At 43.0% G+C, this 19,090-nt stretch overlaps 1 protein-coding gene across 2 annotated transcripts in view; it reads left to right on the top strand.

Annotated features, from left to right (window-relative positions):
* The window catches only part of FGF5 (fibroblast growth factor 5), a 40,660-nt gene that overhangs the window by 12,624 nt on the left and 8,946 nt on the right, over positions 1-19,090 (top strand). The window contains exon 3 of one of the 2 annotated variants that reach the window (XR_009757928.1): positions 4,252-4,329. Coding sequence is in view for 1 of the 2 variants with exons in the window: in XM_061584794.1 (XP_061440778.1) it covers positions 4,252-4,355 (104 nt within the window). In the remaining variant the exon portion in view is untranslated. Of the gene's footprint in view, positions 1-4,251; positions 4,356-19,090 lie in introns of those variants that run through there. The other variant, XM_061584794.1, reaches the window with a different exon arrangement.

Raw genomic sequence — 19,090 nt, 5'->3', positions numbered from 1 at the left:
ACTGAAACCTGGAGCAGAGAACACTGCCCTATTGACATGGCACCACCAGCCGCCCCTGGTTCCCTAAATAATTATCTGATGCTGGAATCGCATGATTAGGGCTCTGGCACTGTCGCTTGTGAATCCCCATGGCCAACATGGCCAAATCACTGAGGCTGCTTCCAGATTGTTGTTATTTCACAGGTGGGATTCAATTACATACCAGCAAATCCCCAGGTTGTGTAGTTGAAGTGGATTTGGTGCTCTTGTGCAACAAACCGGCTTCCACACACCCCCACCCCTGCCCAGAAGTTCTGTGGTAAGGAGTGATGAAAAATGCACTAGGAAGTGTGGGAGAACAACTGTTTGACACGATGTGTCCTGTATTTATGTGTCTGTGTCCTGAATGTTTGGGCATGTGTGGTGTGTTTGTGAGAGTGTGTGGGTGGAGTGGCCATACCCAGTTACAGCCACGTATACCACTGGTATATAACCCCCAGAAGGTTGTCCAAGGATGGAGAAGGACCTCTGGCTGACAAAGGCTTAACCAGCCCTACTTTAGCCCCATGGCTGGTGCCCATAGGGACTGGTGGGGCAGAAGGATTGGACCCAACAGGAGGTGGAGCCAGAGCCAACGATAGCCAGAGCCAACTCATTCTAGTCTCCATTGTTTTCGCTTCAGATTTCCAGCCCAGGACTAAGAAACACTTTCTCAGGTTTTGTCTTCTCTGAGGTGTGGGGCAGAGCAGTATGTAGATGCTTTTACATTAGAATGTTCTGCATTGAGGAAAAATGCTCTCTACCGATTTTCAACCATTTACTTTTTGCCTCTCCTCTCTCAGGGTATTTCATAGTAACTAGTACTTAGATCGTTTCTTCCATAGGTTCATAGCGCTACAGGGGGGATTCAAAATGCGGCACGGCTATGTAAAAATAGTACCAGCTGCTCTCTCTTGTTCTCTCTTTTTAAAAAGAACAGATCCTTGTGCAGTTTCAGAGGCAGCTTTGCTCACCTCCAGCACAAAGTCAATCTGCTGCTATCTTCCTTTCACTTCTGATAGACCTCTGAACCACAGCAACAGAAGATAAGAGCAAAATGCGCTCTCTTCAGAAGCAAATTGCCAAAAGAATTGGGAGGCAGGCAGTAACGGAGTGGCAAATTCAGAAGGGCAGGGTCCCCTCATGATAGTCACAGCCACACCTCCGCCAATCCTTTTTCTGCCCTGCTGTGTTGAGAATGAGATCCTTGTTAATGCCTTCTCCCGCACACAATAGACATTTCTAGGGGCCAATCACCATGACAGGGGAGAGTAACTACTGAGAAGAGTCTTCGCAGTGGCTGACTCACCTCCTTTCACTTTGATTGGCTCCAAGCAGCAGGAAAGGACAAGGAAGCATGTTAGAAGACTCTTCTCTGTGGCTAGCATACTCCCCTTTCATGTTAATTGGCTCATAGGACGCTGGAGACATAGGGACTCTGGTGGTACCCTGCTCCCAAAAAAGTAAAAGCTCTAAGATCCCCCAAGTTCCTGGACAACTGCACTCTTGGAGGCTGGATAAAGTGAGGACAGGAAGAGGAGGAGGAGTTACCTATACCAGAAATTCACAGTGATGAAAGGCAGAGCTGGATCTCTAATGTGATCCATCACACATCATTCAGCCATGCCTATGAGGGCTCATAAGGAGATTCACTCACTCAAGACATAGCTTGACAAAACCACAAAAGGGAATGGAAGTGATCAAAATACAGAAGCCCAGTGCTAGCTCTAGCTGGCACTTTCATATGTACTATTTTATTTATTTATTTGATACATTTTACACTGCTCCATCGGGGGGGAGGGCAAAGAACAGATTACAAAGTTCATCCATAAAACAATGTCTGCCTTCAGGCACAACACAAAAGGAAAAGGCAGTGGGAGGGAGGAGAAGATTAAAACCTCAGGCATCAGTTCTTAGTTGCAGAGTTTTTGTAAGGATTAGCTGGAATGGGAAGTGTGCAAGGACAGGAGGAGCCAAACATTGCTGATATCTCAGCAGAGTCAACAGAGAGGCCTTGCAGTCCTCTCTCTCCCTCCGCTGCAGCTCGATGAAATGGCTGCAAGTGGCCTTGGATAGGGATGTGCACCATGATCCACCTCTGACACTTGCATCAAGTTCAATGAGAACCTGGAGTCCAGATGTGCATTACTGTGCACATACTCTTCTGTTTCAGTTGTGCATATGGATCACTCATGCTGCATGGGGGCAGGAGCAGAAAGGGTTAGGCACATAGGAAGCTGTCTTATACCCAGTCAGACCATTGGCCCATCCAGGCTCCCTGAGAAGCTGGGAGCATTGCCCCAGCACTGGTCTGAGCTGACTGATAAAAAGGGGAAGGGAATTCATGCCAATCCTCCATGCATTCAAAGGGTGAGCCCCTTCCCTGTATCTAACATTGCCTGGCTAGAGCATCCCCCTCCCCATCCACACATCCTGCAGACATGACAAGGGGCTCTGCCAGCATTTGCACACAGGGTAGAGACTCACTTGCAGGATTGCTAGCTTCAATGCACCTCCATCTCCATTTTCTGAACGGGGGAACACACACTAGTAAAACTCCGTCCTCTTTTCCTCCAAAACCTTGGAATGTGCAGCTCCAGGCCAGTTTACCTTGATGTCAGCTCCACACAGACTTCAAAATGGATTGGCCATCAACCTCATGGCCACTCCAGGTGTGTCCAATGAACAGATGAAGGGATCATGCATGAAGGGGATTGGGAGCAGGGTGCTTCCTTCTTTTCCTCAACCTAACACTTGATTATGGTTGTGACAGTCCTGTCTCCTTGCTTGTCTGCATAATCCTTTCCCACCAACAGACCACAGCACCCTCTGTCAACAAGCCTGGTGCACTTGCACTTTCCTCTCCTCCTGAGCAGTTAGAATGGTCATGAAAATTCCATGGCATCCTACAACTCATCCATTTGCTGGGGAGAGCCACATTTGAGGGGAGGGAGCAGAGTATCAAGCCAGAGCTTTTCAGCTAATTGGAGGACAGCAGAGTGACAGCGTTCCCCAAAACTGTGTAATGCGGCTGAGATTTGGTTGAGGTCTAGTCCTGTGCATGTGTGGGATGTGTGTGGTTAAAATAATTTGCAACTGATGCAGAAATGTTAGTTGGGGTGTGCCCAAGGCTCAACCTTGCTCGAATAGGATGCTCTTTATCCTGAAAGTAATGTGCTCAATGCCAGTTGCACAGAGGCAGCTGTGTTATGTTATGGCTTATTTATATACTTTTTGGCCCAAAGGCTCCCAAAGCAGTGAATAGTGTATTAATACAAAATTAATAGTGTATTGATACAAAAGAAAGATATAACAGAAGTACAGCCAAAGCAATCAATAAATCAAAACAATATAAAATAGCAAAATCACAAAAGACCTACTGATCACCCTGGATTTGTATTAGGAACACCAGTTAACGCCATGGCAAAGAAAGAGAAAAAACTATCAATCAGGCCACCCCTATCTTTCAACTAGGGTATTTACACTCCTGTCCCATCTCTCGCCCAAAGGTATTTGTTCCACCACCAGGTTCTTACCTGGGGGAGAAACCATTATTTATTCCCACTACAGCCAACCAGCAAGCAGACTAAATACCCATTAACCCCACATGATAATAACCAGAGCCTAGGGGCGGGGGACAAATCTTACAAACCAAATCCCATTCCCCTCCTGTCTCCCTCCCAAGAGTGAGATCCGGAACAAGCTGTGGTTATTTATTTGCTGGTAAGAGAAATGCATTCTGTGCATCCTCAGAGACTCTCTTGTCTATCTAACTATGTCAGTTGTCCCAGCATTATGGCCAGCCACTAAAAACTGTTTCCAGGACTGAGCTCATAGGGCACAAGATTCAAGCTGGGGGAGGAGAGGGGTCCTGGTTCAAACAACCCTTTCTGGTTTTGAAGGCTCCTCCGTTCTCCCCTTCCATAATCCTGTACTGACGCCTTCCCATTGAGGGCAGTATAAGCAGCCATGAAATTCCACCCGCATCTCACACTGGTTGTGTCCTTTAAAACCTCAGGACATCTATAAATAAATGTATATTCAGATAACCCAAGCAAGAAGCAATCAAGCATGAAATCACTGGTTAAGCCTAAAATGACAAAGCTAGTCCTTCTTCTTAAGGAAAGACAAATGCATAAGATTTCTTTCTCTCTTCTTTTTTTTCTTTGCAGTGCTCTGAAAAACAAAAACAAAAACGAATTGTGTTTTATTTTGGGATTTCTGTCATCCTAGGTATTTTGGAAATATTTGCTGTGTCTCAGGGGATTGTAGGAATACGAGGAGTTTTCAGCAACAAATTTTTAGCGATGTCAAAAAAAGGAAAACTCCATGCAAGTGTAAGTAAAAACAAAAATAAACTGCATTTCCAGGATATGTGCAAATGTTTCTGTGACGTGCCTTTTTTTAAAAAAGAAATACCGCAAGGTCGTCTGCACTGCGCATCATGAGATTTGATTCTACAGCCCTGCATACTTATGAAAATTCAGAAGAGGAAGAATGAGGTCCCCTTGCCCTTTAAATACCTCATCCTCATCCAGTATAACTTTTGATCCAGCTTGCTGAATATAGCTCACCAGACAGTGGAGACTGGTGGCTCCATGTCAGTGGGGCAGCTCCTTGAAAGTCTGGACTAAAACCCGGAGCGGATTCACTGCTCCACCGACACCTGAGCTACCAACCGCCACTGCCACCAACCATGTATGGCAACCCATCAAGGACTTGTTCAATGTACTGAAGCTGTCGTCTGCACCAAGGGTTGAGGTTTTAAAGACCTAACAAATCACCAGTAGTGTAATGGCAATTTCAGAATTGCAGGGTCTCTTCATGTTAGTCACAGCCACGCCCCCTGCCTCCTTTTTTTGCTGCTGGGTTGAGAATGAGATCCTTGTTAATGCCTTCTCCCAAACCACAGACATCCCTAGGAGCCAATCAGCATGAAAGGGGAGAGTGTTAGCTACTGAGAAGAGTCTTCTCGGTGGCTGACTCACCTCTTTCACTTTGATTGGTACAAATCAGCAGGACAGGACAAGGATGCATAAGACTCTCCCCAGTAGCTAACACACTCCCCTTTCATGCTGCCTGGCTCATGGGATGCTGGAGACATTGGGACCCTGGTGGGACTCTGCTCCCCAAAACCTAAGGGGTCTAAGATCCCCCAAGACCCTGGATGACTATACCCCTGCATGCCACTGAAGCTTTATTGTTTCTTAATGACTCTATATAGGCATTAGCAAAACTACTCCTGCTTCCTCCGCCATATCCTGCTAGTCCAGTAGACGACCATCAACAGACTAGCCTCTAAACAGGCTCTTCTGGAATCCTTAAGGGATGGATCCATCATAAATACTGTAATGTAGGGGTGGTGATCATCAGGCCCGTGGGCCAAATGCGGCCCTCTGGGCTTCTCTTCCTGGCCTTCGGGAATCTCCCTGGGCTACCCACTCTCCCCAGGCCACGCCACTCCCTGACTTTTCTTCATGGCCTCCTTGAGTGTTTTTGCCTGACTGGAACGTCTCCTGAACTCTGGCCATGCCTCTTGCTTGTCCAGATGAAGGACGAGGGTGTGTAAGTGTGCATAGATACTAGCCTACTGGACAAAGGCAAAATTTTACATTCCTTGTTCCACCCCCTTACGAACATAGCAAGCCGCCTTATACCGAGTCAGGCCCTTGATCTATCTAGCTCAGTGTCGTCTACACTGACTGGCAGCAGCTCAACAGGGTTTCAGGGAGGGGTCTCTCCCAGCGTGACCTGGAGAGGCCAGGGATTGAACCTGCACGTGTAGCAAATTCTCTGCCACTGCGCTACTGCAGCCCCTTCAAACATTTCTTTCTGGCCCAGCATGTGGCCCCCTGGAAGGTTGGCCAGGAGGGAATGTGGCCGAGAAAGGTTCCCCACCCTTGCTGTAATAGAAGTGGCACTGTCAAGCGCTGTCCTGGCAGATCACAATACATGGCTGGTTGGCTGCCTTTGGCTTGGTGGGCTTGCAGGTTGCGCTGGCCTGACACACCCCTTGCCCTGACTATTTAACCTTGGATGGAAATAAAGCCAGTGAAACCGGGACAGATATTTTAATATCTGAACTGATTGATATAAGAAGCTCTATTCCCATGGCATAACCTGGGTGAGTGAATGAGCATGGGTGAGTGAGTGGAGATTAGGATAGTGGCAGCAGGCCCTGCCCTCAGCCTATGTGCATTCAGCTAAACATATCTATGGATCCTACGTGTTTAAAAGTACTGTATGCATGTATGGCTCCCTTTGCTTGATCAAGAACCCAGGAAAGCCAGGTTTCTGATCAGACAGAAAGCATCCTATATATGTGCAATTTGTACACCAGTAGGTTTCTTGGAAATGTTTAACTGAATGTATGTAGGTTGCCCACTCACACTTGAGTCAAAACTCCAGGCCTAAATGTTGACCTTTATTTGTGGGCTGCAAAGCTGGGTCCCCTTTGATCAATTCTTGGGTGGGCTTTGAAAAAGGGCACATAGTACTGAGGGCATGGGGAAGAGAACACATCCCCTTTCCCCGTTGTCCAGCCAGCACTGTGAAGGGATAGGGCCTTCTTAGTGGTGGCTCCTACCGCATGGAATTCCTTTCCAAGAGATATACACCTGGCTCCATCAAATTGGGTTTTAAATAAAGTTTTTAAAACATACTGGTTTCCCCTGGTTTTTAATTAAATGTCTTATCGCATATGTTGCTGCTGGGTTTTTTTGTTGGTGACTATTGAATTTTATTGCATTGTATTTACTTTAACATATTGTAATCTGAACTGTATGTTTCAATGCAGGGGCTGCCAGCATGATGCCTTCTAGATGTTGTTGTTCTCCAACGCCCATCATCTCTGGCCATTGGCCATGTTGGCTGGGGCTGATGGGAGCTTGGGTCCTGCAACATCTGGTGGGCACCACGTTGGCTGCTCCTGTTTTAACATGTGTTACTGTAAAGTATATTTCCTATTAATATAAGCCACCTTGGTGAGGCTATAGTCTTGAAAGACAGCTTAGAAATATTTGAAGTAAAGAAATACATAAAAGGAGAAGGGCCACAGGTCAGTGGGAGAGCATTTGCTTTGCAAGCAGAAGGTTCCAGATTCAGTCCCTGGCATCTCTGGGTAGGACTGGGGAAGCGCTGCCAGTCAGTGTAGACAGTACTGAGTTAGAGAGAACTGGGGTCTGGCTCGATGTAAGGCAACTTCCTACGCTCAAGTGTAAAATGATGCTTGTGAATGCCACAGCACAGCTTGAGAAGAGTTGGCTGATTGTCTGCTAGGCTTTCTATGCGGTGCTGCAAATTTGCTTCTTTCGTATCTGTGACGTTGGTGAACTACTGGAAGCAAATGGAAAGGTGCAACAGTGAGGGCACCCTGCAGCCCTCTCTCTTTCACTCCAAAGTTTCCCCGAGGCTGCACTTCAACTCAACACATGTTCACTCATCATGCTTATGTCATTACATTCGGAGAGCTGGGAGGAATGAACAGAGATACGTCCTCAACATTCTCAGGGCAGGCACAGTGTGTGCTTCTTCCATCATCAGAGGGGACCCTGTGGGCATCCTCTCAATTTGTGTGGGCCTGCAGGATACAAAGACCATGCTGGCTGGGGACGATGGGAATTGTAGTCCACGACATCTGGCAGCTCTAAAGCATCTGAAATATAGGGAACTGCCTTATATCAAGTCAGGCCATTGATACAGTGCATTGTTTATAATGGTAATTGCCATTAAAAATTTAAGCATTTTTGCTATTAGAGATCTCTACAGACTATTTTATCCCCTGGTGAAGGACCAATATCCTGAAACGCATTGGGCTTTCCCAAGTAATAAATTTTTCTCAGCATTTTGGGATTTTTTCCTCCTTTCTTAGTAGTTATAGTGACTGGCATCAACCTTCTCAGTTTTCAGAGAGTGGACATTCCCAGTCCTACCTGGTGATGCCAGGGACTGAACCTGGGAATTTCTGCATGCAGAGCAGATGCTGTGGCACTGAGGTGTGTCCAGTGCTTTTGTATTTTTAAGTAAAAAAAATGAAGTGCCGGTACTTATATCTTGATAAAGTGCCATGGGTGCAGAAAATAGCTGCTACGGGCTAGGGGGAAAAGTGCTGGTACTCTGTACTGACAAATACCAGCAAAATAAAAAGCACTAGTTATGCCCCTTTGGGGCAAATCCCTTCCCAGACTGCTAGTATGATCCATGCCAATGCATGCTAGAAGCTCAGGGTGGCTTTTCTGAGTGTCCGCAGCTACATAATACCCAACGGGCCATGTGAACAGAAGACTTTTCTCCTTCCCACTAGTGCAAAATCATTTTGTTATTTCATGTTATAAAAATCTGACATGATTCAGCAGCAGCCAAAATGACATTAATCCCCTCTTCTTGGCTCCTGGCTAATTGCTTGGGAGCAAGACGTAGTGTTGCAGATGGACAGTGCTTCAAATAGGTCATCCTGAAAGGCGAGGACCTGTGATTTCTTCAGTCAAATCAGTGCAAGAAATTAGTTGAAACCTGAGTCAAATGTCTAAAGATCACTGGTCTAAACAATGCCAAAAATGTAAAAACAGCATCTGTTGTTCTTTCCTGCTTTGGCAGGATGAAGTTATTTCATGGGCTAATGAGTATGAGGAGGCACAAGCAAGCATTGTGCCTGTCACTCATGCATTTATTTATTTATTTATTAGATTTATATCCCATCCTCCCTCCCAGTAGGAGCCCAGGGTTCATGAAACCTCTTTGATTTTAACAGCATTTTGATTACTTCTAGCTAAACTAGAGATCAAATCAAGTCAGTAGGGATTGGTGGCTCCATGTCAGTGGGGCAGTGGAATCCACTCTGGGTTTTAGTCTGAACTTTCAAGGACTAAAGGAGCTGAAGCTCCACTAACATAAAGCCACCAGCCACCACTCAGTAAAGTGCAGCTATTATTTGTGGAGGAGGGTGAAGGAAGCAATTTTGTGGGCTGTAATAGGTTTCCCCTTCTATATCCTAGCTTCAGCCTTCCATTTAGGTGGACATTTAATGAAATTATAAAGCACTTTATTTTTAATAAGGAAACTGGATTCAGAAGCAGTATTAATCCTGGCAATTATCAGCTTCCCAAACAGATGGCTCCGTGTTTTTTTTCTTAAATAGCACCCTTTCCCACTGTGATATGTTTTAGGCTAAGATCCTCTGCACACATATATGGGAGTAAGTCCCATTGATTTCAAGGGCACTTTCTTCCAAGAAAACATGCAGTGGGTTGGGCTGTGTAACACATTGCAGCTGTTCAAATGGCCTTTTGTGAGGTTGTGCTCTCAGCAGAAAGCTTTATCATTTGTTTCATGGCAAGAAAGGGGAAAATATGTTCGAAAGGGCAAAATTATTTCCCCTCTTTTTACATTTAAGTTGGGAAGCAAAAGGGAGAAAACAGATGTAACATTTGTAGAGCACTGGGGTGTGTCCTTGGAGTGTTCAGTTCAAATATATGTCCCAGGCTATGGTCTGAAGGCACATGAGGCCACCACCTTGCTGAAGCTAAGCAGGTTTGCATTTGGTCAGTGCCTGGATCGGAGACCGCCTGGGAACATGTATGCCGCCTTGGGTTCCATGGTGAAAGAAACGTGGGGTATAAATGTAATAAATAAATAATAAATAATATACTTTTTCCTCTTCATAGTGAAGCTGTAGGGAAAAAACAACAGTCCTTCAAAGTTGTAGCAAAACAAACTGGCTGGTAGGGATGGAAAGATCTGTCAACTTTGGTTCTCTCAATTTCTCATTTTTCCAATCTTAAATTCAGTTCTCCACATTTCTGCAGCAATCTGCCATTTTTTAAAAAAAACCCTCATGAAAATTCTTCAGCTCTAATTTCTCCTACTAAACACATTTTTGTATGCAGTTATGACTAACGTACTAGGTTTTGCAAGCAGTTTGTCCTAATACAATGCATTTTGTATGTTATTTTCACTAATATTAATTTTTATCAACTCCCCCCCCCAATATATGCATTTTTGTAAACATTGGTTGGAGAGCTGCATCACAAAATTTGGATATGTGGGAATTTTGAAGAAAGGCTATATTTTGGTTCTCATATTGTTTTGGAAAATGTACATTTGATAAATTCAGATTTAAATGCAAACCAAATCTCCCCATTATTAATTAATTAATTAAAAATACTAAAAGCACTTTACAACATTTTAAAAACAAAATACTTTAAAACATATTAAAACAAAACATATTTAAAAACATATTTAAAAAACAACTTTGAACACATTTGAAAAAGCAATTCTAACACAGATGCAGACGAGGATAAGGACTCTACTTAAAAGGCTGTTTAAAGAGGAAGGTCTTCAGTAGTCACCCAAAAGATAACAGAGATGGCGCTTGTCTAATATTTAAGGGGAGGGAATTCCAAATTGTCGATGCCACAGCACTAAAGGTCCACTTCCTATGTTGTGTGGAACGGACCTCCTGATGAGATGGTATCTGCAGGAGGCCCTCACCTGCAGAGTGCAGTGATCGACTGGGTAAGATAATATAAGGGGTAAGATGATCTTTCCTTACTGGCTGGTTCCTCTGATGTCACTTCCTCACTAGCAGCCCCCCACATGTCGTCCAACCATTCAAGCACGGTTAGAAATTGTAGTAATGGGTCATGATAGTGTGAAACATGATCTCCAGTTATTATGGGCTGGAGCTAAGACTCTACCCTTTCGCTTTTTCCTGTTTTGCTCTCAGTTTCCTAGTTGCTTGTATGTTAGCCTGTTCAGCAACAAACAGCCTCTTGTTTTGGGTATACAAAGTAACTGCTCTTGTTTATATTACAAAATAATTTAGCAGAAATGTTTCTGGTTTTGTTTTGTTTTGTTTTGTTATAAGCAATAGGATGAACATATAAATGCAGTCCTTTAGTGTTGTAGCGGAGGTAGAAAAAAAGTAGATGTCATTCAGTATAACAAGTGGTAGGAGGGAGGTGCCCAGAATGACAAAACAATATGATAAAAAGTCACAATTTTATTCCGTTTTTATGAATAAAAATTATATAAAAAGCCCAACGCGTTTCGGCTAATCACATATAGCCTTCATCAGGGGCTGAAATAAATAAATATACATTTAAATTATTAAACATTCTGTTCAAAATTGTAACTTACAGTTTCAGTTTTTTGGGAAAGGCGGGTGGGGTGGGAGTACAAACATTTTTCATCACTATGTTGTTATTACTGTAAGTTACAATTTTGAACAGTATGTTTAGTAATTTAAATGTATATTTATTTATTTCAGCCCCTGATGAAGGCTATATGTGATTAGCCGAAACGCGTTGGGCTTTTTATATAATTTTTATTCATAAAAACGGAATAAAATTGTGACTTTTTATCATATTGTTTTGTCATTCTGGGCACCTCCCTTCTACCACTCTTTAGTGTTGTAGCACCTACCCTGTGGAATTCGCTCCTCTTAAATAATAGATAGGCACCATCTCTTGTTATATTTTCAGTGCCTACTGAAAACCTTTCTCTTTCAACAAGCCTTTTAAGTAGAGATCTTATCCCAGTCTGTGTCTATATTGGAATTACTTTTTTAGATTTTTTAAAAAAAATTAAAATATTTTTGTTATAATATGTTTTTTAAAGATGATTTGTTTTAATATGTTTTTAAAGATGTTTAGTTTTAATATGTTTTAAAGTCTTTTGCTTTGAAGATGTTTCAGAGTGTTTTTAGTGTTTTGTTTGCCACTGTGGGCTGCTTCTAGGAGGAAGGGTAGGATATAAATTTAATAAAAAAATAAATTTTTAAAAATGCATAAAGGTACGTGCGGAGTTTAGAAGAATAAAATGGCAGGTGAGGCAGCTGGACAGCCACATGTTGAGTATGCTTTAAGTTGGATTCCTCCATTGAGCAGGGGGTTGGACTGGATGGCCTTATAGACCCCTTCCAACTCTACTATTCTATGATTCTATGAGGCAACCTTCCAGAAGCTTGGAGGATGTGAAGTGGGAGGGTGGCAAGACTGATCCTGCGTTTGCCTTACTGGAATGTTTGCTCGACATAAAATTGAGAAGCTGGAATGAAACTGGGCTTGTATAACCTGCTTACCATTCAACCAAAGAGTTTAGAGAGGTATGTTCTTTTTCTCTTTTTAAAAAAGGAATAAAATAGCAGTGTGACTGTTCACATGATCTATCATTGATTGGAGAACAGTCATCCAGTTGTGGGTCATGATGATCGATCCACCAACCAGGGCTGGCCCAAGACATTTTGCACCTCAGGCAGATATGAGGCGCGTGCAGTTATGCTACCCTGTGGCTTCTTGAATGATTTTTGAAAATAATCATCATCTTTATTTGGATATTTGCACTAGAATTAGAAACTAAAGTTCAGTTAAATATTTTGCATTTTGACAAGTTTGATAGCTACTCTAGTTATCAGGTTTTATATTGAAGTCCATGGATTACAGATGCCACTGAAGAGGACTTTAGGTTGAAATGTGTCTGGCTGATTCATCTAAGGAGCAATTACTTTTAATTGGCATTTGGTCTATAAGCAGAATATAGGGATGCATTCGTAATATTCATCTATAGCACATATTTTATCGGAGGGAACGCTAAAAGTTTATGTTTGTATAAACCTACAATAGAGTGTTTTACCTTAACTCAGTCTCTTTGAGGTTGTATTTTGTTAAGAAGAATGGAACTTTTTAGGAACATAGGAGCTGCCTTATCCTGAATCAGCCATCTCGCTCAAGTGTCATCTACAGTGACTGACAGGAGCTCTCCAAGGATTCAGGCAGGGGTCTCTCCCAGCCCTACCTAGAGATGCCAGAAATTGAATCTCAGACAATCTGTACACAAGGCAGATGCTCTCCTGCTAAGCTACAGCCCTTCCCTCTTTTCTTGTTGCATGCCAAGACATGTTGCTATGTCTTGAGATGATGGACAAGATCCCATTCCTTGTGCAGAGGCAACTGGACTGGCAGCCAGAATTCAGGTCTGTGGCTTCCTTTATGGAATCAATCCATCTCTTGTTTGGCCTTCCTCTTTTTCTACTGCCTTCTGTTTTCCCCAGCATTATTATCTTTTCCAATGAATCATGTCTTCTCATTATGTGTCTAAAGCATGACTATGTGTCCAAAGTATGACTACTCTGTGTAGGACTAGCATTAAACATCATCCCCAAGAATTAGAAGATAGTGGAGAAGCAAAATATGGCTAGGCTGAATGGCTTAGAAAAAGACAATGGACTTAAAAGTGAAGGAAGTGGTGAACTGAGAAAGGAAGGCTATGCTGAGGAGAGGGAATGAATTTAAGACAAAGGTAAGGAGACAGATACAGAAGGAAGAAAAAGCAGGCCAACAACAGACAAGCTTCCAAAGGAGAGTGAGTAGAGTTGTGAGGAGAAACAATGAAGAATGTCTAGTTAGGACAAAGCAGTCACTGTAAGGGCTAGAAGCTTCATGCTGAAAGTGGACTGTGTACACACCATGCACTTAAAGCACATTTAAAGCACATTACTTTCCCCAAAGAATCCTGAGAAATGTAGTTTGTTAAGTGTGCTGGGAACTGTAGCTCTGTGAGGGGTAAACTATAGTTCCTAGGATTCTTTGGAAGAAGCCGTGTGCTTTAAATGTATGGGTTGTAGGCAGCCAAGGACCTTAGATGTGCTTCAGGAATGTAGTGTTATTGTTTGCAAAATCGGGGTCTCTTTGCAGGATTTGGGATGTTTTTGTAAGAAAAGTCTGAGGGCCAGGACTATGAGACCACATCATGGTCCATATTTTAATAAAAAAATGGTTTCTTCAATGCCTCTTATTTTCTTAAATCCTTTTTATGAGACCCGAGAACCTTCCAGGTGTAAACTCATATATAATATAATAATCTCGGGATTTAACAATGCAGCAACTAATCTCAACTGACACACTCATAAGGGAATACCTGTTAGCAAGGAAGAGGCTGGCTTGTGGATGTTCCCAACTTGTACAAAAGCAAAATTGACAGAGGCATTTTGAATGTACCATCCAGTTTTAATAATTCTTTGCTCATTGATTGCAAAGGCAGATGAGCAAAACTAATGTCCCAAGGGACAAAGGATTTGCTTTTCTGGTTGCCACAGATCTTGGCAGGAAACAGAAGACTTGCTTCAGTAGCCTCCGACAAGATCACATCAATAGTTTTTCATTCTTTTGTACTAACCCGGATGGCCAGACATAGATTAGAAGGGAGAAATGACCTTCAGAAGACATCTGTTGTGTCTGCTGTAGTCACTGTTAATACGCTCTTGGGATCCATCAGTCAAACTAGTATAGAGGTAGAAATCCCAGCAATGTCTCTCTCTGGAGCTTATGTCTAGAAAAGCTTTGCAAAATCTAGACACCCCCTTCCCCTCATTGTATAGCTGAAGTCAGATAGAGATGGAAATTATAAAGAGAGACTGTAGCGCTTGTTTGCACCTTACGGCCATGTTGGAATAACCTCTTAGACTATACATGTGTAAGAGCTCTGGCTCAGTCTTGCAAACCCTCCCAAAGTACTGGCTTTGCCTTTACTCCATGGGAAACCACAGAGGTACCTACCTCAAAGGTAGAGCTCTCCAGGGTATGTGAGAATTACTTGTAGAAACATCACCCCAATGTAGAGTGGGGGAGGGGAATTCAATTCAGTTTGCATTTACAGCCAAATCCACCAAATTCACATTTTCCAAAACAACATGAGAATTGAAACACAGCCATCCATCAAAATGTGCACATCCGAATTTTGTGAAGCAGTTATCCAGCCAGACAATGTTTACAAAAAATGCATGTATTAAAGGAAGGTATGCTTAAAAATGAATTATATTATTGAAAATAACATACAAAAATGCATTGTATTAGGAGACATTGCTTGCAAAAATGTGTAGATAAGTCAAAACTGCATGCTAGATTGTGTTTATTGGGAGAAATTCACACTAAAATGCTGAAGAATTTTCATGAGAAATTTTTTTTTAAATCAGCAAATATCTGCAGAAATGTGGAAAACCAAATTTAAGATTGGAAAAATAAGAAACTGAGAGAACGTAAATTGACAGATCCTTCCATCCCTAACATAGAGCAGAGGTAGGGAATGTTTTCCAGCCCAAGGGCCACATTGCCTCCTGAACAACCTTCTGGGGGCCACATGCCAGTGCTGAGAAGGGAGGGGGCAGAGGCAAAAAGTGGGTGGAGCAAGAGATCTGGCTCTTACCTTTGTACAGCAGTCTACATTCCAGCCACACAAAAGCCAGTGGTTTCTACACACGCCCCTCTCCATCCATCCAGCAAACAGCTTTATCAAGAACGTATTTCAGCCAGGCAAAAGCACACAAAGAGTATGTGGAGCAGGGCTACTGACAGGTGTAGTGGCTGAATAGAGAGGCCTGGAGGGCCTCATTCAGCCCTTGCATCTGAGGTTCCCAGATCCTGGGTTCCCCAAAGCTGACCAGTTCAACTCACTTTTTCATCCCTTAACTGAAATGGAAATGGACTGCCTTCAAGTCGATCCCAACCTATGGCTACCCTATGAATAGGGTTTTCATGGTAAGCGGTATTCAGAGGGGGTTTACCATTGCCTCCCTCTGACGCTAGTCCTCCTCAGCTGGCTAGGGCCTGCTCAGCTTGCCACAGCTGCACAAGCCAGCCCCTTTCTTGTCCGCAACTGCCAGCTGGGGGGCAACTGGGTTCCTTGGGACTATGCAGCTTGCCCACGGCTGCACAGGTGGACACATAACTCCTGAGCCACTCACTGTTGGGGTGATCTTTAGCTGGCCCTTGACACCCAGGAGACACGAGTGGGGATTTGAACTCACAGATTCCGGACTCTGAGTCAGGCTCTCCTCCCCACTGTGCTATACCAGCTATACCTTAACTACATAGCACTAAAAACCTAATGATTAGTGAATCAAAGGATATTTGTAAATAAAAGATTGGTACATGGAAAAAGGAGGATCCATTGCAAGATTTTTAAAAGATGGCACTGCAAACCCCTTCTGGGCCACTGCTGGAGATAACAGTATACTACCTTCTGGTGTATTTGCTTCTCTAGTTATGATGTCAGCCCATGCCCCCTGTCCTTACCCAGGTGGAAAGACCAGAATTCAGCCTAAACCCGTTGATTTTATTTACTGCCAGGCCTCATGGCTGGCTTTCCCTATACCCAGTAGGTTGTCCCATAAGGACTTTGTTTTCTGGCTTGATACATTTCCACTTTGAAGCTATGGTTGCAACATTGTCACTCAGCCATCCATCCATCAAATTTATATCTCACTCTTCCTCCCAGAAGGAGCCCAGGGCAACCCATGTCTTATCACCGCCACCTTCCACCTGAGAAAGTGTCATTTAGGTCCATTCATTAGATCACAATATAGAGAAAAAAATGGGTGCATGTACAGATGGAGAAGAAATTTGATTCAGTTCACATTTAAAGGTGAACTTACCTCATTTGCACTTTCCAAAACAATGCAAGAAAAGCTGTATCTTCTAGTATGATAAAAGACTATTAGAGAGAAAATTTGAAGACTGCAGTTGGGAGAGTAGAGAGGGAGAGAGAGACAGAGTGGAAGAAATGTTGTGTAGTGGGTGTGTCTGACTAGGAACTGGCAGGCCAGTGTTCAAATCCCCACTCAACCATCAAGGCATTTTTTAAGTAATAGTTGTGTATCCAAATGGACACCCAGTCCTAGCTTTTGGACACCCAGTGGACACAAATGGACACAAAAAAACTAATCAATGAACCAAGAACACAAATTCTGATTGGAAGCCACTGAAACAGTAGAGTCATGACATTTTGGTAAAATTAAATTGAAACAGTAGAATGCAGGAGCACATTATACAATAATTCCTAGGGCTACTACAAACCACCAGTCTTTCTGAAAAACTTCTTAACAAAATCTCTCTCCTTGTACACTGTGATGTCCGGTTCTCCGGAGCTTCATTCTTCCCCCCCCCCATAAGAATTCTGCTACAACAGGGCACAGATCATAAGCAGCAGTTTTTAATTTTACTTTGCTTTTCAATTCGTATAGTTACTGGTGGGTAGACAGGCTAGTAAGAACTTTGCTAGACTAGTAACTTGTGTAAATGCATTTGCAAGGCTATATTCACACACACCCCAATTTTTTAAAATTTGAACCACTGTTGCCTCAATCCAAATGTCAGGGGTTGTAGAGAGACTTCCACATACAAGCTATTTGAATGGGGGGGGGAATGGACACCCAGTAACAATTCCTTTAAAAATGCCCTGCCAACCATGAAGTTCACTGGGTGACCTTGGGTCTGTCATTATTTCTCACCCTAACCCACCTCACAGGGTTGTTGTGAAGATAAAATGGGGAGAGCTCCTTGGAGGAAAGGTGGGATATACATGTAATAATAATGAATAAATGGTGGGGTCCCCCTGGGTATGAATGGCCAGACTTTCGGCTTGTCAGGGCTACTTTGCTTTGTTCTAGAAGCCAGATATCTGCTAACCAGAGGCAAGTGCAAAGTAGTGGCTGAGGGAGCATAAAGCCAGATGCACAATGGTGATCCAGGAGGCATAGCCAGTTACTGACAACACCCCTCCCCATCAGCCTACATATAGAAGTGCATATCTACATCTGAGTAGCTACAGATCAGGGATTCTGCAAAAACTCTAGAACTTGGCAGCAGAGCTGTAGAAAGACCTGGTCAAAGGCAGCCAGCTGATATGCACATTTTACAGATGAGGAACACCAAGGATGAAAGAGAAGTGAATGTTACAATACCAGTCATGGCAGAAATCTCTCTCTCTTTTTTTAACTTGTAGTTTTACTTGCAATTTTTAAACTATTGGGAGTCAGAAATCCTTGGAAGAATCTTTGCTGTTATATTTGAATATTAGGCAGGCTCTGCTATCTTTTCAGCACCTTTTGAAGACTTTTCTCTTTCAACAAGCCTTTTAGGTTGAGACCTATCCCAGTCTGCATCTGTGTTGGAATTGCTTAATATGTTTTTTAATAATGCTTTTAACCCTTTTAAAAAGTTTTTTAAAAAAATGTTTTTAACACTGTTTTGTTTTAATGTATTTTAAGATCTGTTTTTATGATGTTTTAAAGTGTTTTTAGCGCTTTGTTTGCCGTCCTGGGCTCCTGCTGGGAGGAAGGGCGAGATACAAATGAAATAATAAAATAAATACATACATACATACATACATACATACATACATTATTCGCCCTTCACCAGCAGGTCCCAGGGCGGGTTACAACAGCTGAAAATTCAGTATTAAAAACACTTAAAACAGTCTCAGGAATATCCTGCCCTTTCTTCCAAAGGAGCCTAGGGTGGCAAATCTGCTGCAAATCACCCAGAGATCTGCCACTGGATCCCAATCTACCAGTGCATGTTCCTGCCCTGGAAAGTCCACGGGGTATCTTAAAAGCTAAGATGCCCAGAGTGCTGAATGGGGAGATTATCACAGGACAAGCCCTTAATGTAATCAGAGATGGGAAGGAAGGATATTCAGCTGCTAACCTCTCCATTCCTCTCCCTTAATGAGTAGACCCTTGACATCAGTACCCTCTCCCATCTACCCAGACCGAAGAAGTCCTGTTGATGGATGAGGCGCACATTTCCGTGCCAAAACAATCCAAACTCCTTTGGGAGGCAATCATGTGGAATTGTCTTCTCAGATTTATAGTGAGCAAGTCAGCAACAGGAATTCATTGTAATGCTATCATCTTTCAGCTCCGCTATATTGTTAGTAGCTATTATTTAGCGCAGTCTTTTTTTGGGGGGGGGGGAGAGACCATAGGGATAGGGAGAAAAAAATCTTCCTTTAACTGCAACCCGTCATGGTGAACAATAACAGATGAACATGTAGGAAGTCCTTTGTTAAAACCATTGTCTCCCTTTATTTCAAGCAAATGTTAAAGGAGGTGAAAGCCAGGGTGTTAAAAAAGATTGCAAATCAAGCAGGAAAAGTGTTTATTATTATATTATTATATTTATATCTCGCCTTCCCTCCTTGTCCATTTTATCCTTACAACAATCCTGCAAGGTAGGTTGGGCTAAGTGACAGACACTAGTCCAAGGTCACCCACTGAAATCTTCATGGCTGAGTCTGG

This window comes from Rhineura floridana, chromosome 9, assembly GCF_030035675.1.
Source record: "Rhineura floridana isolate rRhiFlo1 chromosome 9, rRhiFlo1.hap2, whole genome shotgun sequence".
Lineage (NCBI taxonomy): Eukaryota > Metazoa > Chordata > Lepidosauria > Squamata > Rhineuridae > Rhineura > Rhineura floridana.
This window is presented reverse-complemented; position numbering and strand designations above follow the sequence as displayed.